Source organism: Schistocerca gregaria, chromosome 5, assembly GCF_023897955.1.
Source record: "Schistocerca gregaria isolate iqSchGreg1 chromosome 5, iqSchGreg1.2, whole genome shotgun sequence".
NCBI classification, from domain to species: domain Eukaryota; kingdom Metazoa; phylum Arthropoda; class Insecta; order Orthoptera; family Acrididae; genus Schistocerca; species Schistocerca gregaria.
The window spans coordinates 375,464,145-375,485,463 of NC_064924.1; the positions used below are offsets into that span (position 1 = coordinate 375,464,145).

At 43.9% G+C, this 21,319-nt stretch overlaps 1 protein-coding gene across 3 annotated transcripts in view; it reads left to right on the forward strand.

Moving 5' to 3' along the window:
• LOC126272536 (uncharacterized) overlaps nucleotides 1-21,319 on the forward strand; it is a 431,400-nt gene that overhangs the window by 70,834 nt on the left and 339,247 nt on the right. For 2 of the 3 annotated variants that reach the window (XM_049975451.1, XM_049975452.1), the window contains exon 2: nucleotides 9,291-9,467. The exons of the other annotated variant lie outside the window; for it this stretch is intronic. In XM_049975451.1, the coding sequence (XP_049831408.1) occupies nucleotides 9,291-9,467 (177 nt within the window). The remainder of the gene's footprint in view (nucleotides 1-9,290; nucleotides 9,468-21,319) is intronic. 3 annotated transcript variants of the gene reach the window in all.

Here is a 21,319-nt window from a genome sequence, read left to right on the forward strand (position 1 = left end):
TTTTTATATTTGCTTGATTCTTGTAGAATGCGTTTGTGTGAAGAGTTAGAATCAGATGTGAAGTGCAGTTGCTACATATAATATGAGAGCTGGTTATAAGTTAACGATAATAACGTAGCAAGCAACTATAAACTCGTTGATGACACGTGGTATTACATTTTAGCCAGCAGAAGCTATTTCATATTATTAAAATTTACATGTGTGAATGTTGTGTATTTGGATGGATTTTTGCATGCGAATTCCATTCTATGACAGAGTAAAGGTTACCAGTGGGAAGACTGTAGTATCAGCTTTAAAGAACTAGCAATGGTAGTAGTTGACTTTGTTAATGGGCAACACGAAATTAATAACGGATGTTCGTAACAATGATCACACAGTAAAATTTACTCAGTTCCCGGCAACTGAAATAACAGGTAAAGCGCCGTAAAAACATTTGAAAAGAAAAACTTGGCAAAACATCAACGCAAGCGTCGTCCGCCATCTTGTCAAATTTTCCGTCAATCACAATTTCTCTCAATTACGTTCTATGTCTGACAAAAGTGTCAGACTCCACCATACACTGTGAAGTATTAGGCAAGCACAGTAAAGTTTGACAAATTATTTGACCGTGTAGGAGATCACAGTTACCACTGAAATAACAGGTTTTCGGTTATACCGGTTCTTTTCAGCTCCAATTAACCCTGACTGTTAAAACCGTTCAGAACAACCGGATTCTGAAATATTTTCGGTTTTCTGCTGCTGTTACTTCCTGTAATAAAAGTAGACTTTGAATAAAGATTGAAAAATTCTAATGAAGGTGAAGAATAGGAGATTTTGATCGATATGAGGTTGTGCCCGAAATCGTTCTGTTTATCGCCAGCAAAGATTGCGCGGCGATGACGGGAGCGGAAGGTTACAATTTTGTAGCTTCACTGCATCGTCACTTTGTGATGAGAACCGTTTTTCATCCTGAAGCAACCGCAAAATGAAGGGCTGCGTTTTAACCCCAATTTTGCAGCGCTTCAATCAAATTATAGATTTATCAATCAAATGGAGCGTCTTCTCCAAGGAACATTGCGAACTTCCTCTCCTTACATGATGTCAAAAGTCTGTCGACCCTCCTGCAGTTTTTAATCTTTTAAAGCAAATGGAGCATTGAACTTAATTCCTACCGCACTTCATTAAATACTTCCAAACTAGGAATGATATCATTCTACAATACAAATGATGTTAGAGGACGACACACTGCAGACCACATCGGAGCATCTTTTGTCCACTGGACGTATGGACGTATAAGGATACCGTCTAATAGGCGACGCCGCAAGAAAAAAGTTAAATTACTGCCTGTGCATTGCTGTATCCATTCCAGTTGTACTGTTGCTTCTGGGTGGACTTGGGTTTAAAAAAATGTAAATTAAATATTACGACAAATTTTATAAATAATCGACAAGTACGCCAAAGAAGAAGAGATAGAACTACAATGGACATTTTATTCCATGGACTCTAGCGTTTCTATGCATGAGCTATCTTTCCTTTGTCATTCGCTTATCTTATCTGCTTGGATTCGGACCTAAGAGGACGTTCTTGTGTAAAGCTCATCTTGCTGTACCAGCTGATAATTTAAGCTGAATTTAAAACCCAAAAAAATATAATTGTTATTTTGTCTTCAAAAGAATTTGTGTATGTGGTCAATCTATTGTAAATCTGATACCTTTATTGTCTTTAGTAGATATGGGCCTTAACAAAGAATTTTCATTGTTAGGCGCCATCGTAGAAAAATCTTAAAAATTTCTTTTAGCTCATCTACGAGACGTGCCGTCGGTTAGGACAATTAACTTTATTCCAGATCCCACGAGACCGGAGGCAGCTACTAATAATTTAACAATTTTACTTACAGATTTTCTTTATATAACGAGATAACATCCCAGACAGAAGAGGTCTGGTCACAGGATTCCAGGATTTCATTTGTAGACGCTAATCTTGTTATCTTATACTGGGGAATCGAGACGAAACCACGATGTTTCGACAATTACGTAACTACCCTGAAAACTGAGCTAGTTTACTGAGTGCTTATACTCGTCGGGCTAAATTAAACAACGTATTATACTGTTAATAATATTCCTTTTATGCTGAGACATTGCATTAATGTGAATATCTTATTTGTGTAAGTCACGGCTCATATTTTATTTTATTACTTTACACTAATAGTCACAAAACAAATATAAAATTTATATTTTATTACATTACACATTCCTACGTCATTTGTTTGTTGCTAATTTTTAGCTGTAGGCGTGGTTATGAAAATAATGTTGATCGTTTTTCCGAATTCCTGTAATAAACCAATATTTCAAAGCTATGGAAATGGTATGAGTAAACAGTACTCGTTTTTTTAAAAAAATGCTTTTATTTAAACAATAAAAATTTTAGGACTGCTGCTGTGGCATGTTGATATGACGGTTATTTACCGAGTTATTAGTCAAAAATGAAGAAAAAAGGTGTGTTGTAACCGAGACCAAACAAATCCCGAGAAATACTATTTATTTTGTAAGGTGGCTATAATTTCGCACCTTACAAGCACTCATCCACGTTCTTTGCCGCGATCTGCAATGATATTAGGTATTATTTGATAGGTAGTACGTCGTATATATGAATATTTAAAGGAGACTGACATTGTCATGTACGTCTGTAAACAATTGTTAACGCTTACTGCATGAAAGGTGACGGAGTGTCTTTATTAATATTCTAGTAGAGGTTGGAACAACAGTGGAAATGAAACGGCAGACGAAACTCAAGTCCTGGGTAGAAGGCCCACACAGGTGTATTGGTCCTGCTTAAACACAGGAAGTAGGAAAATGAACGTCGTAGCACCTAAGCGCTGGGGCACAATAGAGTCGCGACCGGCCAGAGTGTAGCCGAATCGGAAGAATTATACTTCGGAAACTACGGAAATCTTGGAGGCAGGCGAGAGGAATGAAGAAGCGGCACCTCGGAAAGCATGCAAGCTGGGTTATTTCCAAAGATTTTTCTTAGAAGCGTACCATTGTACAAGTATAGGTTTTTCCTCACTAACTTTTCGCGCTGGATGACAAAAGACTAAAATATGGTTGGTCGGCGTTCGGAAGAATCTGCAGAGAGGGAAAATATTCCTTGGTTTCGGTAAGATGATTCGTTTTCGGAATTACGGTGGTGGGGAGCTGAGCCTTGCTGGGAGGCCAGCGGTGGAGAAAAAAATGGCTCTGAGCTCTATGGGACTTAATATCTGAGGTCATCAGTCCCCTAGAACTTAGAACTACTTAAACCTAACTAACCTAAGGACATCTCACACATCCATGCCCGAGGCAGGATTCAAACCTGCGACCGTAGCGGTCGCGTGGTTCCAGACTGAAGCGCCTAGAACTGCTCGGCAGCCAGTGGTGGAGAGACGAGATCTTCCGTTGTGAACGCCCATGTGTGACTGCAGCTCGACATCAGCTTTGTTGGTACAGACGGACTTACTGTCTTTGCTCTCAGGAGAGATAGAACTGTTAGGCACTGTACTGTTGCGAACCTATACGATTCTGGATTTCACCTCCGGGTTGGAAGTCGTCGTTGGGTACGCAGTGATCAGTATTTGAGAGCACTTCCTCTGCCTATACTTACATTGAGACGTTATCTGAACTCCGTCCTTGTGGCTGGGAGTTCGCGTTTGTCGTCTGTAGAACACAGATAGGAGAAGACAGTATTAGAGTATATTAGTCAGATGACCGTCTTCTGCAGTCCTAGTGTCTGAAAGAATTTATTTGTGGCTAGAGTTCTTCCATCGTCGCAGACGAGTACGAGAACCATCACTTCGACGCACCGGATGCAGTACATACCGTGATATCTCAAATTGCCTCGGCTTATTAGGGACATAAAAGCTTAACATCTGTGATCACGTGAGTTTATTCCCACTGAGGTTCCAGACCACCGTAGATCATCTTTCAAGTTGTGTTTTCCAGTGTTTGGTATGTGGATGATGTCATTCATTTCGCGTTATTGATATTAAATCGCGCAGTCACAATAAGGGGCAGAGATGGGCACTTGATTAGTAATTTTACTTAGGAAATATAAACTTTGTAATATAAAGGTTTTTTCTACAATAAATGTATAAGCAGGAACAACGTTTATCATTCATTTATGTTTAGAGTGTAATTTATAGAATTAAGAGATCCTAAGATCAGCTTCAGGGGGTAGTCAGACAGGGCCAAATCTTCATTTTAGCGTTTATTATCTTCCGTTGCCCACATTCATTTTACATCCGCCTGGAGTAGCATCTTGTAGTTTAAAACTAAAACATCGTTTTCGGTTTTTAACCGGTCGGTTTTTCCCAACCCTAGTATAAGGGCCTTTTGACATGGGTAAGCGCAGTGGGAGCAGGCTAACTACAGATGATAGTAGGCGACGTTACCACGGAATGGCCCGCGGTTTGAGGCGCCATGTCACGGAGGTTTGAGTCCGCCCTCGGACATGGGTGTGTGTATTGTTCTTAGGATACGTTAGTTTAAAGACTGTGTATGTCTAGGGACCGATAAACTCAGCAGTCGGGTCCCTTAGGAATTCAAAATTACACTACTGGCCATTAAAATTGCTACACCACGAAGATGACGTGCTACAGACGCGAAATTTAACCGACAGGAATAAGATGCTGTGATATGCAAATGATCAGCTTTTCAGAGCATTCACACAACGCTGGCGCCGATGGCGACACCTACAACTTGCTGACATGGGGAAATGTTCAAATGTGTGTGAAATCTTATGGGACTTAACTGGTAAGGTCATCAGTCCCTAAGCTTACACACTACTTAACCTAAATAATCCTAAGGACAAACACACACACCCATGCCTGAGGGAGGACTCGAACCTCCGCCGGGACCAGCCGCACAGTCCATGACTTCAGCGACTTTGCCCGCTCGGCTAATCCCGCGCGGCTGACATGGGGAAAGTTTCCAACCGATTTCTCATACACAAACAGCAGTTGACCGGCGTTACCTGGTGAAACGTTGTTGTGATGCCTCGTGTAAGGAGGACAAATGCGTATCATCACGTTTCCGACTTTGATAAAGGTCGGAATGTAGCCTATCGCGATTACTGTTTATCGTATAGCGACATTGCTGCTCGCGTTGGTCGAGATCCAATGAGTGTTAGCGGAATATTGAATGGGTGGGTTGAGGAGGCTAATACGGAACGCTGTGCTGGATCCCAATGGCCTCGTATCAGTAGCAGTCGAGATTAAGGGCCTTTCTGGATACAGAAAATGTTCGACTGCTGCCCTAGCCAGCACATTCTCCAGATCTGACACCGATTGAAAACGTCTGGTCAATGGTGACTGAGCAACTGGCTCGTTACAATACTCCAGTCACTACTCTTGATGAACTGTGGTATCGTGTTTAAGCTGCATGGGCAGCTGTACCTGCACACGCCATCCAAGCTCCGTTTGACTGAATGCCCAGGCGTATCAAGACCGTTATTACAGCCAGAGGTGGTTGTTCTGGGTAGTGATTTATCAGGATTTATGCACCCAAACTGCGTGAAAATGTAATCACATGTCAGTTCTAGTATATATGTTCAATGAGTACCCGTTTATCATCTGCTTTTCTTCTTGGTGTAGCAATTTTAATGGCTAGTAGTATATGAACATTTTTGAACGACGTTACCGTTCACTCAACGCCAAATTTCCATTCAGAGAATGCTTGAAGATGATACAGGGTGCTGCTTCGTTCCGTCTACGGTCGGCCTGAAAAGCCGCTGTGACGTCCGGTGTGACCTAGATTTAACTCGGAAACTGTTTTGTTTCCTCCGCGGTGAGTGGAGCCGCAGCCTACGGCAAGAAAAAAGGAATTAAAGTGAGATAGTGTTAATACTTTCGTCCTTCTTTACCTCCTCTGCATTACTGCAGATGACGTGTCACTAAGAACATTTTCACTGTGCATGCAGTACACGTGAGGTGCCTAGTTGTTTCCACTGCCCTGTGTGGAATACATAAGTTCTTGTACACTTCACTAACCTGCTGTCTTCATGATGATGATGTCCCCAGCGCGAAAAACAGCACGCTGGTCGTGGATTCTTTTTCTTGAGGCTGAAATTAACTTCGCAAGGAACTGCTGCTACGAATAAACTGTAACTCATTTGGGAAGCCACTCGCGTTTTTATTGATATAGACACGACAATCTATTCTTGATCACAACGTATTGAACATATCTGTCCACAGTCATTATATCTGGCTAAAATAACATGAAATACATCCTGCCACAGACAACATGTCTGCCTACTGGAACCGTCAGAACTGGAGAATAAAATTACGTGAATCAAATACTACTATTACAGACAACATGTCTGTACCTACCGATGGACGGAACTTTAGTAAATAATATTGCATGAAACAAATACTGCTATAACAGACAATATGTCTGTCTGACAAACTGCCTGTTGGCTTCTGTCTCGGGTTCTTCGCCCGACGTTCATCTGATGATTTTTCTGACGTTTCGCCAGAATTATATTAGAAGTGTAACAGAGCCCAACACTCGGCGAAGTAAGGAACCAGAAAAAGAAATGACGGGTACGGCCTTTCTGCCATACATTCCCAGAGTGACGGACAGAATCGGCCGTATATTGCGCAAACATGGCGTAAAGACGATTTTCAAACCGACAAGGAAGATCAAAGAGTGTCTTAGATCGGCGAAGGAGAAAAGAGACCCACTTGCAATGTCTGGAATATAAGGTATACCATGCACATGCGGAAAAGTTTATGTCGGAATGACTGGACGATCCATTAACACCAGGATCAAAGAGCATAAGCGACATTGCAGGTTGGGGCAGGTGGAGAAATCGGCCGTGGCAGAGCACGCACTGAATGAGACCGACCACGTAATAAAATTCGCCGATACGGAAGTTCTGGCTGTAGAGAAGCACTATCACACGCGCTTTTTCAGAGAAGCTGTATAAATACAAAAACACGCGAACAGTTTGAACAAGAAAGAGGAAAGCCTTAAGGTAAACGGATCCTGGCTTCCCGTACTCCAGCGAACTACCGTCACAGGTAGCAAGAGGAGAACCGCACCAGAAATGACCGCGGAGAAGCCCTCGGACGTTGCCGCGCCAGGGACATATAGTCTGCGCCCGCGAGCTCGGCTCCAGTTCACCACCGGCAATAGAGGGTGAAGCTTTGACAATGCCAGCCACTTGTGCTGGCGAAACGTCAGAAAAATCATCAGATGAACGTCGGCCGAAGAACCCGAGACAGGAGCCAATAGACAGTTTGTCAACAAGTGGCCACGAAAGCCTTAACAATTTTGTAATATGTCTGTCTACTGGAACTCCCAGAACTGGAGAGCCGGACTGCCCGAGACACTTCGCGCGCCAAGCCAGCAAGGCGTGATCTGAGTGCCATCGAAGTGCATCGGCAGTAATATCGTCAGTCTTTTGTTTTAGTAATACTTTGATTTTAATAATTTTGAAATGACTGACAGATAGCTGGCTGTTGAGAGATGTTTATTTAAATAAATGAAGTAATTTGGATGACAGGTTTAATTAATAATAGCGGCTAAAGTTTAACGTTTTGGGTGCCCTACCGCCGAACACAGCAGCCAATCACAGAGCAGCAGCATCATGCAGGCGGTCTTTCTCACGGGAATGGTACCGAATCTAACATCTGTCACCGGTAGCTCATCCCACATTGCGCCATCTCTATGCATCTTGTATCTCCACTGTCCTGGGAGTAGCTTCCTGGAGCCTAATGTGATGGCTGAATAAGCACAGCAGGCAATAAGCACAGCAGTCAATCACAGAGCAGCAGCATGATGCAGGTGGTCGTTCTCACGGGAATGGTACCGAATCTACGAGGTGCATTCAAGTACTAAGGCCTCCGACTTTTTTTTCTCAGAACTGGAAAGAGATAGAAACATGTGCATTGTTTTAAAATGAGGCCGCGTTCATTGTCAATACGTCCCAGAGATGGTAGCACCGTACGGCAGATGGAATTTTACCGCCAGCGGCGAAAATGAGAACTGTTTCAAATACTTAAAATGGCGACGTTTTCATTACTTGAACAGCGTGCAATCATTCGTTTTCTGAATTTGCGTGGCGTGAAACCAATTGAAATTCATCGACAGTTGAAGGAGACGTGGAAAGTGCGTTCGTGGGTGCGACAGTTTAGTGAAGGCAGAACATCGTGTGACAACAAACCGAAACAACCTCGGGCTCGCACAAGCCGGTCTGACGACATGAACGAGAAAGTGGAGAGAATTGTTTTGTGGGATCGCCGAATAACTATTGAACAGATCGCCTCCAGAGTTGTGATTTCCGTGGGTTCTGTGCACACAATCCTGCATGACGACCTGAAAATGCGGAAAGTGTCATCCAGGTGGGTGCCACGAATGCTGACGGACGACCACATGGCTGCCTGTGTGGCATGTTGCCAAGCAATGTTGACGGGCAACGACAGCATGAGTGGGACTTTCTTTTCGTCGGTTGTGACAATGGATCAGAAGTGGATGCCATTTTTCGATCCAGAAACAAAGCGCCAGTCAGCTCAATGGAAGCACACAGATTCACCGCCACCAAGAAAATTTCGGGTAACCGCCAGTGCTGAAAAAATAATGGTGTCCATGTTCTGGGACAGCGAGGACGTAATGCTTACCCATTGCGTTCCAAAGGGCACTACGGAGTAACAGGTGCATCCTACGAAAATGTTTTGAAGAACAAATTCCTTCCTGCACTGCAACAAAAACGCCCGGGAAGGGCTGTGCGTGTGCTGTTTCACCAAGACAACGCACCCGCACATCGAGCGAACGTTACGCAACAGTTTCTTGAAGTGATTCCTCATGGTCCCTTCTCAATTGACCTGGCTGCTAGTGACTTTTGGCTTTTTCCAACAATGAAAGACACTCTCTGTGACCGCACATTCACCAGCCGTGCTGCTATTGCCTCAGCGACTTTGCAGTGGTCAACACAGACTCCTAAAGAGGCCTTCGCCGCTGCCATGGAATCAGGGCGTTAGCGTTGTGAAAAATGTGTACGTCTGCAGGGTGATTACGTCGAGAAGTAACGCCAGTTTCATCGATGTCGGGTGAGTAGTTAATTAGAAAAAAAATTCGGAGGCCTTAGAACTTGAATGCAGCTCGTAACATCTGTCACCGGTAGCTCATCCCACATTGCGCCATCTCTATGCTTCTTGCATCTCCACTGTCCTGGGAGTAGCTTCCTGGGGCCTAATGTGATGGCTGAATAGGCCAGAAATATTAGAAGCGGCAGTGGCAGAGAGCGGCTACAGCCCCGGCGCCCCGGGCGTGTTGCAGAGCAGCAACGGAGCTCGTCGGCGCGGCAGGCGGAGGAGAGCGGGCGTGGTCCTCGGGAGGCGTGGACGTACGACGGCCCGCCTCGCACCCCGGAGCCCGAGGGGCGCGCCTCGCCGCTGCACAACGGCGCGCACGTCAAGTTTGAGGTGCCCAAGGTGCCCGTCATATTCGTCCTCGGTGAGTCCGCCTCTCTCACCTACTTCTACCTCTTTTAGAATTACCCTCTACTGTACTCGCAGGAGCAGGGGAAGGTCGAGCAGTATCGGACCCGTAATCTTTTACGAAATTCCAGTACATGGCCTGACAAATAATATGAAGCACCGTTTTTGGATGTCAGTGCACCTTACAGACGTTCATACCGGCAGCTGGGATGTACACTCATGCTCATAAATTGCAGAATGTAGTGCCACACAACGTAGCACTACACAAAACTGGCGCTAATAGCGTAGGTAGACAGAGAATACACACCACACGAATCTTTAAGTCCACGATATTGGTGATAAGTTGAGAAATCCGTCCCGAAATACACGTGCTACAAAACGCCACTAGTTCCGGCACATGTACCCCGACATCAATATGGGCTACGATCACCATGCACACGTACACAGGTGTACGTAGCAGTTACTTCTGTAAAATATCTCGGAGTATGCGTCCGGAACGATTTGAAGTCGAATGATCATATAAAATTAGTTGTTGGTAAGGCGGGTACCAGGTTGAGATCCATTGTGAGAGTCCTTAGAAAATGTAGTCCATCAACAAAGGACGTGGCTTGCAAAACACTCATTCGACCTATACTTGAGTATTGCTCATCGGCGTGGGATCCGTACCAGATCGGGTTGACGGAGGAGATAGAGAAGATCCAAAGAAGAGCGGCGCGTTTCGTCACACGGTTATTTGGTAACCGTGGGAACAGGAAAGGGAGGTAAAGACAGTGACACGTAAAGTGCCCTCCGCCACACACCGTTGTGTGGCTTGCGGAGTATAAATGTAGATGTAGATGTACACAGGCCGCACAATGGGTGAAATGTCCCCTTAGAAAAATTAAGGAATTGCTATGCTGGAAAACTCCTTACGTTATTTGATTTTCAAACAGCTGAGCAAAACTCAACGTACTCAGACATTACTCCCTGTACTTATTCTGATCAACACTAAACTGACACACAATATTTTTAGCGCAACGCAATCTGACTTTCAATAGTCCCTACAAAAGAATGGCCCTCACTAACAATAACCTATACCTTTCATGAATCACTTACAAAAATCTTCGTTATCGAACTACTGCAATACAGCGAGCGCCACTATTGCCAGCTAAATAAAAGATTCTAACTACTGAAGGCAATAACTACTGATAGGCATAGTCAGCAAATCAAAGATTTTGATAGAGAACAAACAATGTATTTACCTTAATAACGTTCAAAAGTCATAATATATATATAATCAGTTCATGACATCCAGTCTTATAAATTTACTCTTTCTGATGGGCACACGTCCAGATCGTCAGCTATCAAAATTCTGCCATCTCTCTCCCCACATCCACCACTGCTGGCGGCTCACCTCCAACTGCGGAGCGCTACGCGATGTTCACATCCAACTGCCCCACACTACAATAGCGAATATTCCAACAATGCTAACCAGCCACAGACTGCACACAGCACAGTCAGTGATTTTCATACGGAGCGCTGTTTGGCGTTACCAACATAAAAACCTAAACAGCCTACTTACACGGGTTGGCATACTCTGGATCAGGTGGTCGAGCAGCTGTTGGGGTATAGCCTCCCATTCTTGCACTAGTGCCTGTCACAGCTCCTGAAGTGTCCTAGAGGTTTGAAGACGTGCAGCGATACGTCGACCGAGAGCATCCCAGACGTGCTCGATGTGATTTAGGTCTGGAGAACAGGCAGACCACTCCATTCGCCTGATATCTTCTGTTTCAAGGTACTCCTCTACGATTGCAGCTCGATGGGGCTGTGCGTTATCATCCATCAGGAGGAAGGTGGGACCCACTGCACCCCTGAAAAGGCGGACACACTGGTGCAAAATGACGTCTCGGTACACCTGACCTGTTACAGTTCCTCTGTCAAAGACATGCAGGGGTGTATGTGCACCAATCATAACCCTACCCCACACTGTCAAACCACGACCTCCAAACTGTCCCTTTCAAGGACATTAAGGAGTTGGTATCTGGTTCCTAGTTCATACCAGATGAAGCCCCAGCCAGAATCACTGTTCAGACCATACCTGGACTCGTCCGTGAACATAACCTGGGACCACTGTTCCAATGACCATGTATTGTGTTCTTGACACCAGACTTTTCGGGCTCTTCTGTGACCAGGGGTCAGCGGAATGCACCTTGCAGGTCTCCGGGCGAATAAACCACGTCTGTTCAGTCATCTGTAGACTGTGTATCTGGAGACAACAGTTCCAGTGGCTGCGGTAAGGTCCCGAGCAAGGCTACCTGCAGTACTCCATGGCCGTCTGTGGGCACTGGTGGTGAGATATCGGTCTTCTCGTGGTGTTGTACACTGTGGACGCCCCGTACTGAAGCCCCTGGACACGTTTCCTGTCTACTGGAATCGTTGCCTTGATCTTGAGATCACACTTTCTGGCACACAGAGGGCCCGTGCTACGACCTGCTGTGTCTAACCAGCCTCCATTCATCCTAGTATTCTACCCCTCATAACATGAATATGTGTACTTTGAGCCATTTTCAACATACAGTCACCATTAGCACGTCTGAAAACGTCTACACACTTACTCGCTGCACCGTACTCTGACATGCACCAACACACCTCTGCGTATGTGGACTGATGCCAGCGCCACCGTGCGACGACCGCAGGTCAAATGCACCACATGGTCATACGCCGAGGTGATTTAAACCCGCAAACCGCCCACCAGAGCGTTGTTTCACCATGTGTCACCATTATCCTTAATTTATGAGCATGAGTGTAGTTTGCCTACTTGTTCCTTGCTGGTACCTGTTGTCCGCTGCAAACTCGCGAATTGAGCTGCCCTCAGACGTGCGTCCTCACGTCCTTACATAAAATCGTAGTTAATTTACCCGTTTTCGTTGTTGTGTCATTCAAGCGATACTTGGTTTTCAGTAGCTCTGCAAGTTTGTTCGCTTGATTTAAGAACTCGTCTTACTGAAAGGACAAACTTCAAACATTATCGTACAGTATTGTTTTCTGAATGTCCTCGGAAATAAATTTGTTGCTTTCTAAAACAGTTTTCACTTCCACCTTTTTGTATTTCCCGTAAAGCTTTGTCTGCCGTTTTACGGATTTTTTGGAACCAAATATTCCTCACTCGCTTCTCTGATTGTCATTGCGAGAAGTTCGACTTTTTCATACCGTTTCCTTCATGTTATTTTCATCCAATTTATGTTCTGTTCCAAGCTTCACTGTTGAAGAAATAAAGCATCAAAATTAAGTTTTTATACTGTCTGTTTTTCCCGGTACGGCCTGAAATTTCTTTGTCAGACGCACTATGATTGGCATTCTGACTGTTATTTCTTGGCCTACATATTGTTGCAGCCTACAGTACAGAAAATAATATTAGTTGTGCATCATCATATTTTAATATCAGTAGTATCTAAAAGCATAATAAAATGTTGTATTACTTAGTTGTAAACAAAACACAACACTCCGTAGCTCATACACAGATTAACTCACTTGGCGCAGATAACTTGCTTCCCCTCCGAAACGCACTGTTATTTTGAGTCAAGTTCATCATTAGTTCACACTGCAGTGTGCGATAGGTGCCGTTACTAACATTGTACTCTCCCTAGAAATATTTTCAATGAAATTGAAGGGCGCAGACTTTGATCTCACATAAACGTGGATACAGATAGAAAGGAAAATACTTAATAATATTGCATTTGCCTAGCAATCATTCTGGTGCAAGGCACAGAATCTACATAACGCATGAAAAAATAAAAATATAAACTGAGTAGGCTTTCACTTGTCATAAGGCAATGGAACTGTACAAACCAATTACTAATTTTCTTTTAAATACCTTGTCTCCCAACAGACAATTCAGCGTAACTGTCTGGTCAATGCCAAGATTGCATTATGCGTTACTGAAATGCGCTGCGGTGGAAGCAAAGCATGGAACACTTACTTCCACAACGTAGTCGTCGGTTTGTTGTATATCAGAACCTCTTGGTGGAATGAACACTGCGAATTAGCTCTGTAACTCCCACACTGATCTGCACTCGGTGTAGTGACATAGTACTAATTTCATTTTGGAGTGCATCTGTTTACAGTATTCAGGATTTGTAAAAATTTATTGGAAGCAACTCATAATGTGAAAAATGAATGAATAAATGAATAGGAAGGAAATTAATCATGTATTTATAAAAAATAATTACTGTTATATTTAGCCTCAACTGGTTTGATAAAAGTTGAGTGACGTACTTAACATGGCTTTAATTTTTGAAAATTGTGAAAGTCTATCACGTAATAAACTATATGCGCTACAAAATCGTTCGCAAAATAGAGCAAATGAATTTGTTTTTGGATGTAGACGAGATGTGGCTCAAATTCAAAGATATAGTAGCAACAGCAATTGAGAGATTCATACCTCATAAATTGGTAAGAGATGGAACTGATCCCCCGTGGTACACAAAAAAGGTCCGAACGCTGTTGCAGAGGCAACGGAAAAAGCATGCGAAGTTCAGAAGTACGAGAAATCCCGAAGATTGGATAAAATTTACAGACGCGCGAAATTTGGCACGTACTTCGATGCGAGATGCCTTTAATAGGTTCCACAACGAAACATTCTCTCGAAATTTGGTAGAAAATCCGAAGAAATTCTGGTCGTATGTAAAGTACACAAGCGGCAAGACGCAGTCAATACCTTCACTGCGCAGTGCCGATGGTACTGTTATCGACGACTGTGCCGCTAAAGCGGAGTTATTGAACGCAGTTTTCCGAAATTCCTTCACCAGGGAAGACGAATGGAATATTCCAGAATTTGAAACACGAACATCTGCTAGCATGAGTCTCTTAGAAGTAGATACCTTAGGGGTTGCGAAGCAACTCAAATCGCTTGATGCGGGCAAGTCTTCAGGTCCAGATTGTATACTGATTAGGTTCCTTTCAGATTACGCTGATACAATAGCTCACTACTTAGAGTACTCATATATAATCGCTCGCTCACCGATAGATCTGTACCTACAGATTGGAAAATTGCGCAGGTCGCACCAGTATTCAAGAAGGGTAGTAGGAGTAATCCATTTAACTACAGACCTATATCATTGACGTCGGTTTGCAGTAGGGTTTTGGAGCATATACTGCATTCAAACATTATGAATCACCTCGAAGGGAACGATCTATTGACATGTAATCAGCATGGCTTCAGAAAACATCGCTCTTGCGCAACGCAGCTAGCTCTTTATTCGCACGAAGTAATGGCCGCTATCAAGTTGATTCCGAAATTCTAGATTTCCGGAAAGCTTTTGACACCGTTCCTCAAAAGCGACTTCTAATCAAGCTGCGGGCCTATGGGGTATCGTCTCAGTTGTGCGGCTGGATTTATAATTTCCTGCCAGGAAGGTCGCAGTTCGAAGTAATAGACGGCAAATCATCGAGTAAAACTGAAGTGATATCAGGTGTTCCCCAGGGAAGCGTCCTGGGACCTCTACTGTTCCTGATCTATATAAATGACCTGGGTGACAATCTGAGCAGTTCTCTTAGGTTGTTCACAGATGATGCTGTAATTTACCGTCTAGTAAGGTCATCCGAAGACCAGTATCAGTTGCAAAGCGCTTTAGAAAAGATTGCTGTATGGTGTGGCAGGTGGCAGTTGACGCTAAATAACGAAAAGTGTGAGGTGATCCACATGAGTTCCAAAAGAAATCCGTTGGAATTCGATTACTCGATATATAGTACAATTCTCAAGGCAGTCAAATCAACTACGTACCTGGGTGTAAAAATTACGAACAACTTCAGTTGGTAAGACCACAAAGGTAATATTGTGGGGAAGGCGAGCCAAACGTTGCGTTTCATAGGCAGGACACTTAGAAGATGCAACAAGTCCACTAAAGAGACAACTTACACTACACTTGTTCGTCCTCTGTTAGAATATTGCTGCGCGGTGTGGGATCCTTACCAGGTGGGATTGATGGAGGACATCGAAAGGGTGCAGAAAAGGGCAGCTCGTTTTGTATTATCACGTAATAGGGGAGAGAGTGTGGCAGATATGATACGCGAGTTGGGATGGAAGTCATTACAGCAAAGACGTTTTTCGTCGCGGCGAGACCTTTTTACGAAATTTCAGTCACCAACTTTCTCTTCCGAATGCGAAAATATTTTGTTGAGCCCAACCTACATAGGTAGGAATGATCATCAAAATAAAATAAGAGAAATCAGAGCTCGAACAGAAAGGTTTAGGTGTTCGTTTTTCCCGCGCGCTGTTCGGGAGTGGAATAGTAGAGAGATAGTATGATTGTGGTTCGATGAACTCTCTGTCAAGCACTTAAATGTGAATTGCAGAGTAGTCATGTAGATGTAGATGTAGATGTAGGTACCCACTTTAAGAAAACACAATTTTGTGTTTTTACCCAAATATGTTTCGCTGAATATGCAGCACCACCAGTGATTTTCTTTCTATCAAACAACAAGTAAAATGGCCTTCACTATATGTACTTCGAGCTTTTAAGAAATTATTCACAAATAAAAAACAGACTAGATTTTTATATGTGTCTTGTTACTATATACTGTGGTTTCTATGGTTTCTGTGTTTAGCGTTCATTAGTTATTGTTTTACAGTTTGTCATCTACAGCCAGAGAGAACTTAATGAAAAAATTATTTGTATCAGAATTTACGGCTGGTATTTTCCATCCCGCAGCTTATATGTGGCTTCTTGCTATGTTAAAAGGTGATTCTGAAGTTGCAATACAAAACACTTCATTAACTGCTCAAATTCGCAACGGCGTTTGTCCCAAATACAACTTAACGAACGTTCGAGATCACTTGAAATAACAAACACACAGTTTAATGGCGTGGTTCCAGGTCTGCGGAAAGCGTCGTTCTGCATGGGTGTAGGGCGGCGTCTGTGAGGGATCGCGCTGTGTGGAGTAGCATGAGCAGGACAACAGTTCGAAGTAGAGCGGACGCCCTGGCTCGTCTCGGGATTTCCCTTCGATGGACTATGAGGGTAGCGGGCCCCTGGCTCGCAACTGCGAGAGCAAATGAACCGTAACTGAACTGGAAATGGAACTGCCTGCTGGAGGCTGCGCCTAGTCTTACGTGCCTAACAGGTGGAAGTACGTTTGTGTCCACATGATGTGGATAGTGCAATATTTTCGTAAATATCGGTGCCGAAAATTGACGTTGTACGACTAGATGTATTTCAGTATCATCTTCACGAGAAGCAATTTCTCGTTGGTTGTCAGTCAAATATGAACAAGTTTAAAGGCGCTTGATAAAGTTTTTAAATTGCGTATAGAAATAGAAGTCGCATAATATTTGCTGTAATAATAAAAATTAGCAAATAACCAAACAACATCAATAAAAGTTCATGTAAATACACTTGTCTTCATCATATTACATTTCAAATGTAACATGTACGAAATAATATGACAAGTTTTGGAAAAAAAAAATAAATAAAAAAGGGGGAGGACTCGATCCAGTGATCCACCGCTTACGGAGACGGAACGCTAAGCACGTGCCCGCCGCAATCGTGCTCAGGGTAGCAACGCACCGGCACATCATTGAAACGTAAAACTTCTCTAGCAATACTCTCGAAGTCACGTGAGTAGAAGCCACACTAATTGAAAATAATGTTGTCCTAATGGACTACTGAAAGTATACGAAGTTTGAGGTAAATCAGTGCTCCAAACATCGTGGCCTCCCCTTGTCAGATAAATAATAAAGATGTTGGAGTATTTTGTGTATAAAAGTCGGCTTTGTAGACATAACGAGGTCACGAGTGGAAAGGTTCCCTCGTTGCATTTGTCGGTCAGCCAAACGCCACACAGGACTGTTACGCCCTCCTTTCCCCCGTGTTGATATCCCGCATGTTGTATAGGCGCAGTAGAGTCATACATGCGAGCAGAAATCCTCGACAATCGTTCTTGGCTTCGACGTTCCTATTGTAAAGGCCACGATTTCTTCAGCGGACAGACAGGAACAAACATCATTTGCGCGTCTCCTGCGTCGGCGATGGCCGTGCTTATCTCCCCTTCTTTCTTGTAGAGTGACATACTTTCTATGTAACTATTCTTTCAAGAGCAATTTTCCCCGATACAAGATAAGATATTTTTTACATGTAACTATCAATATTTAATAAGTATATGGCATCAATTTGACTTTTACGTTGTCTTGCGACAGATATAAAATATATGTTACTCTCACCAGATGGAAAATATGAAATGTTGTAAGTCACTTTTAAAACATTATTTTGTAGTTTAAAGCTATTATTTTCGTCATGCGCTGTACAGTATCACGTGAATACGTAGATAAACAATTCCTTACTTACGTTGTATGACACTGTTAAATATTTTTTATTACCTGCGTCGTGAGGGTAATCTTCCAATACATGTAAGTCTCTGCATATTTATTGGCAGTAAAACAGTATTTGAACCGACATGTAGCCAATATGTAACCAACTCAATCCTTGCATGATTTTTTAAGACGGAGTTGTAGCCGTTATTTATTTTTTATTTTACTGACATACGCGACGTCTTTTTATGACATCACCTTGTGGGATTTCGTCAGAATGTTTACATCTCTGAACTTCCAGCAACGCTGGCCGAACTGTGACGGAGTAACACCAGAGCCGTCGAGAACATTGCACCAGGTCATTGGCTTCTTACTGACGTACCGAAGATTTCTACAATCTTGAGACAAATGGTTGTTTCGTATCAGACGTTTCTGACAATGATATGTGGGGTTGGGATCAAGATGGTTCACCATTGTTTACAACGATGAAAGGTGGCGTCATTGGTGAAGAGTTGATCAAATGAATGATAATTCAGAGAATATACGGGACTGTAACGCAGTTGTTGGAGACGTGGAAGACTTATCGAATCTGGGTGTCAGGAATGCACCTGCTCGATTTCCTCTAGAGTGATACGACAGCTAAATCGCTGGAACATATCGGATTACGACGGAGAGGTTGGTGTTCCCACAACGTGTTTTCACTATGCAGCGGAATGATTTGAAACTTTTTGGCGGATTAAAACTGAGTGCTTGACCGAGACTCGTACCCAAAATGTTTATCCTTAACGAGAAATGCTTTACCGATCCAGTCACGACTGACGACTCACCCTCTAAGCTCTACTTCCACCAATACTTTGGCCGAGCGGTTCTAGGCGCTTCAGTGTGGAAACGCGCGACCGTTATAGTCACAGGTTCGCACCCTGCCTCGGACATGGGGGTGTGTGCTGTTCCCATAGAGCTCAAAGCCATTTTTTCCAGCAATACTTCTTCCTACTTTTAGAAATTCTCCTGCGTACATTGCAGGACTAGTACTAATGGAAGAGAGGAAAGCACGCAGAAATCGCTTGACGAATGTTTCCTAAAAGAATTTTCACTTTGCACCGGAGTATTCGTTGGTTTGAAGTTTTCTGGCTCATTGATATTCTATGCAGACTGAGACTCGAATAAGAAGCCTCTGCCCTTCGCGGCAAATGCGCTACCGTGTGGTCTGTCCAGCCACGATTAACAACAGTCCCTCAGAGCTGTACTTCCGTCAGTACCAGCGTATTAGTTTTTAGAAACCAGGAGAGAAATACTGAGGGGAATAAAGCTGTGAAGGCAGATCGCGATTCTTGCCTGAATAGCTCAGCCGACAGACCATTTGCCCAAGAAAGGCAAAAGTTCTGGTTTAGAGACACTGTCCAGCAAACAGTTTTAATCTACTGGCAAGCTGATGTTGTCTGAGACGTGACAGGAGATATAAAGCGTGGCGACCGAAGATTAGAGTAGGCACAGGCAGTTTAGCCGGGGAACAGAAGTGGAAATTAGGCTGTGAGGATCTGATGATTAGATAATCCTTACAGGATATGAGTAAGGGTATACAGGGTTTGTATAAAAAGTAATAAGATTGATTTTTTGCTGACACGAGTGTACTTTGAAGCGCTCGCTCCCTTGGGGGGGGGGGGGGGGGTGTTATTGGTTGTGGGGGGTGTCTGGCCGAAATCGCGCTGCGTGCCAGTCCCTGCGGGCTCTTGTCTTGACAGAATCGTGCGTTTACTGGACACGTCGCAAAGTCGTCGGTCGAGGCGCACCATGCAGGAAACGATCGAGCAACGTCACGCCATCGCGTTTTGTGTGAGACTAGGAAAATCGGGTACCAAAACGTTAGATACGTGTCGGCAAGCCTACGGCAATGATTGCCTGTCATAGGCCCAGGTTTTCAGGTGGGTGAAGAGCCTTAAAGAGGGCCGGGGCAGTGTTGAGGACGAGCAAAACTGACGAAAACATCGACAGTGTGCGCGTTTTATTGAACACCGACCGTCGGATGAGTGTCAAGATGATAGCGGATGGCCTCAGACTTGAAAAAATGACAGTGTACAGCATCATCACTAAAGAATTGTCGGCGAGGAAGATCTGTGTCAAAATGGCCCTGAAGATCTTGTCTGACGTTCACAAGCAAGCACGCGTGGACGCCTGCCAAGACAATTTCCAGAGCCTTGAAGCTGATCTGGAGTTTTTAGATAACGCTATCACCGGAGACGAAACCTGGATGTATCAGTACGACCCAGAGACAAAGCGCATGAGTGCCGAATGACACATGGCAGCATGCGCACGTCCAAAAAACGGCTCGCATGAGCAGATCGAACGTGAAAGCCATGCTGACTATTTTTCTACGACAGGGGCGTGGTTCATCATGACTTTGTGCCTCAAGGCCAAACTGTCAGCGGTGCTTTTTATTGTGAAGTGCTCAAGAGACTGAAAGCCAGGGTCCATCGCGTGAGGCCAGCTATCACCGATGACCGGAAGCTGCATCATGACAACACGCTGAGTCACACCTACTTCATGGTGGCCAGCTACCTGGCCAAGAAAGGAATTCCAATGATTCCGCAGCCCCCCTACAGTTCCAATCTGGTCCTGACAGACTTTTTTTATTCCCTAAACTAAAAAATTCCGTGAAAGGACACCGTCATGGGACTCTGGAAGAGGTCCAAGCCGCCACGACGACAGATGTTGAGCTCATCCCAGACTCAGCGTTTGTGGCAGCATTTGAAGCGTGGAAATCTCGGATGCAGTGGGTTGTTGACTCTCAGGATCATACACTGATGAATACTAAGTGGTTGTAGGTATATCTACAGTAAATTTTGATTCACAAGCTCAGTCGTGTTACATTTTATACAAACCCTGTATTTAGGTGAGGGAGAATATTGGCTTCAGGGTTAGATGAATCGTCAGTGCCAAATAATTTGTTGCGATTTCTTTTGGATGGATATTGTGAGGAAGATGACATGTTAGTAAGATGTGGTTTAGTGCAGCAGGGTTTCTTAGCTGGACCTGAGTCAGTTGATGGTGGCAGATTAGGCTAATGCGGATGTAACGGCTGATCCTGGTGAGGCTGCTGCATATGCGTCTACTGCAGCTGTGGTTGGCGCAGTTGCGAGTGATGACAATGAGGCCGTTGTTTTGTTATGAGGTGATTGTACGAGGATCATTCAATAAGTAACGCAACGAATTTTTTTCTCGGCTAATTTCGATTGAAAAAATGCAGAAGTTGTTGTGTAGCATCGTGGAATATTCCAGCTTTAGTTCCTATTTGTAGCCTTAAAAATGGCGTCTATAACGAGGTGCCTTCCAAAAGACAACAGTTATTGAATTTACTTTGGCAGAGATCCAGAACATTGTAGATGTTCGTAGGCGCTTGCAGAATATCTACGGAGGTCTGGCAGAAACAAAAGCACAGTCAGTCGTTGAGCGAGGCGTCTGTCATCATCGCAACAAGGTCGCGCATATCTGTTCGGTCTTCCACGTGCTCGACGGTTGTATACAGCTGTGGATACTGCAGTGGTGCCAGTGATAGAGGTGTTTTTATAATCGTAAATATTACGGTA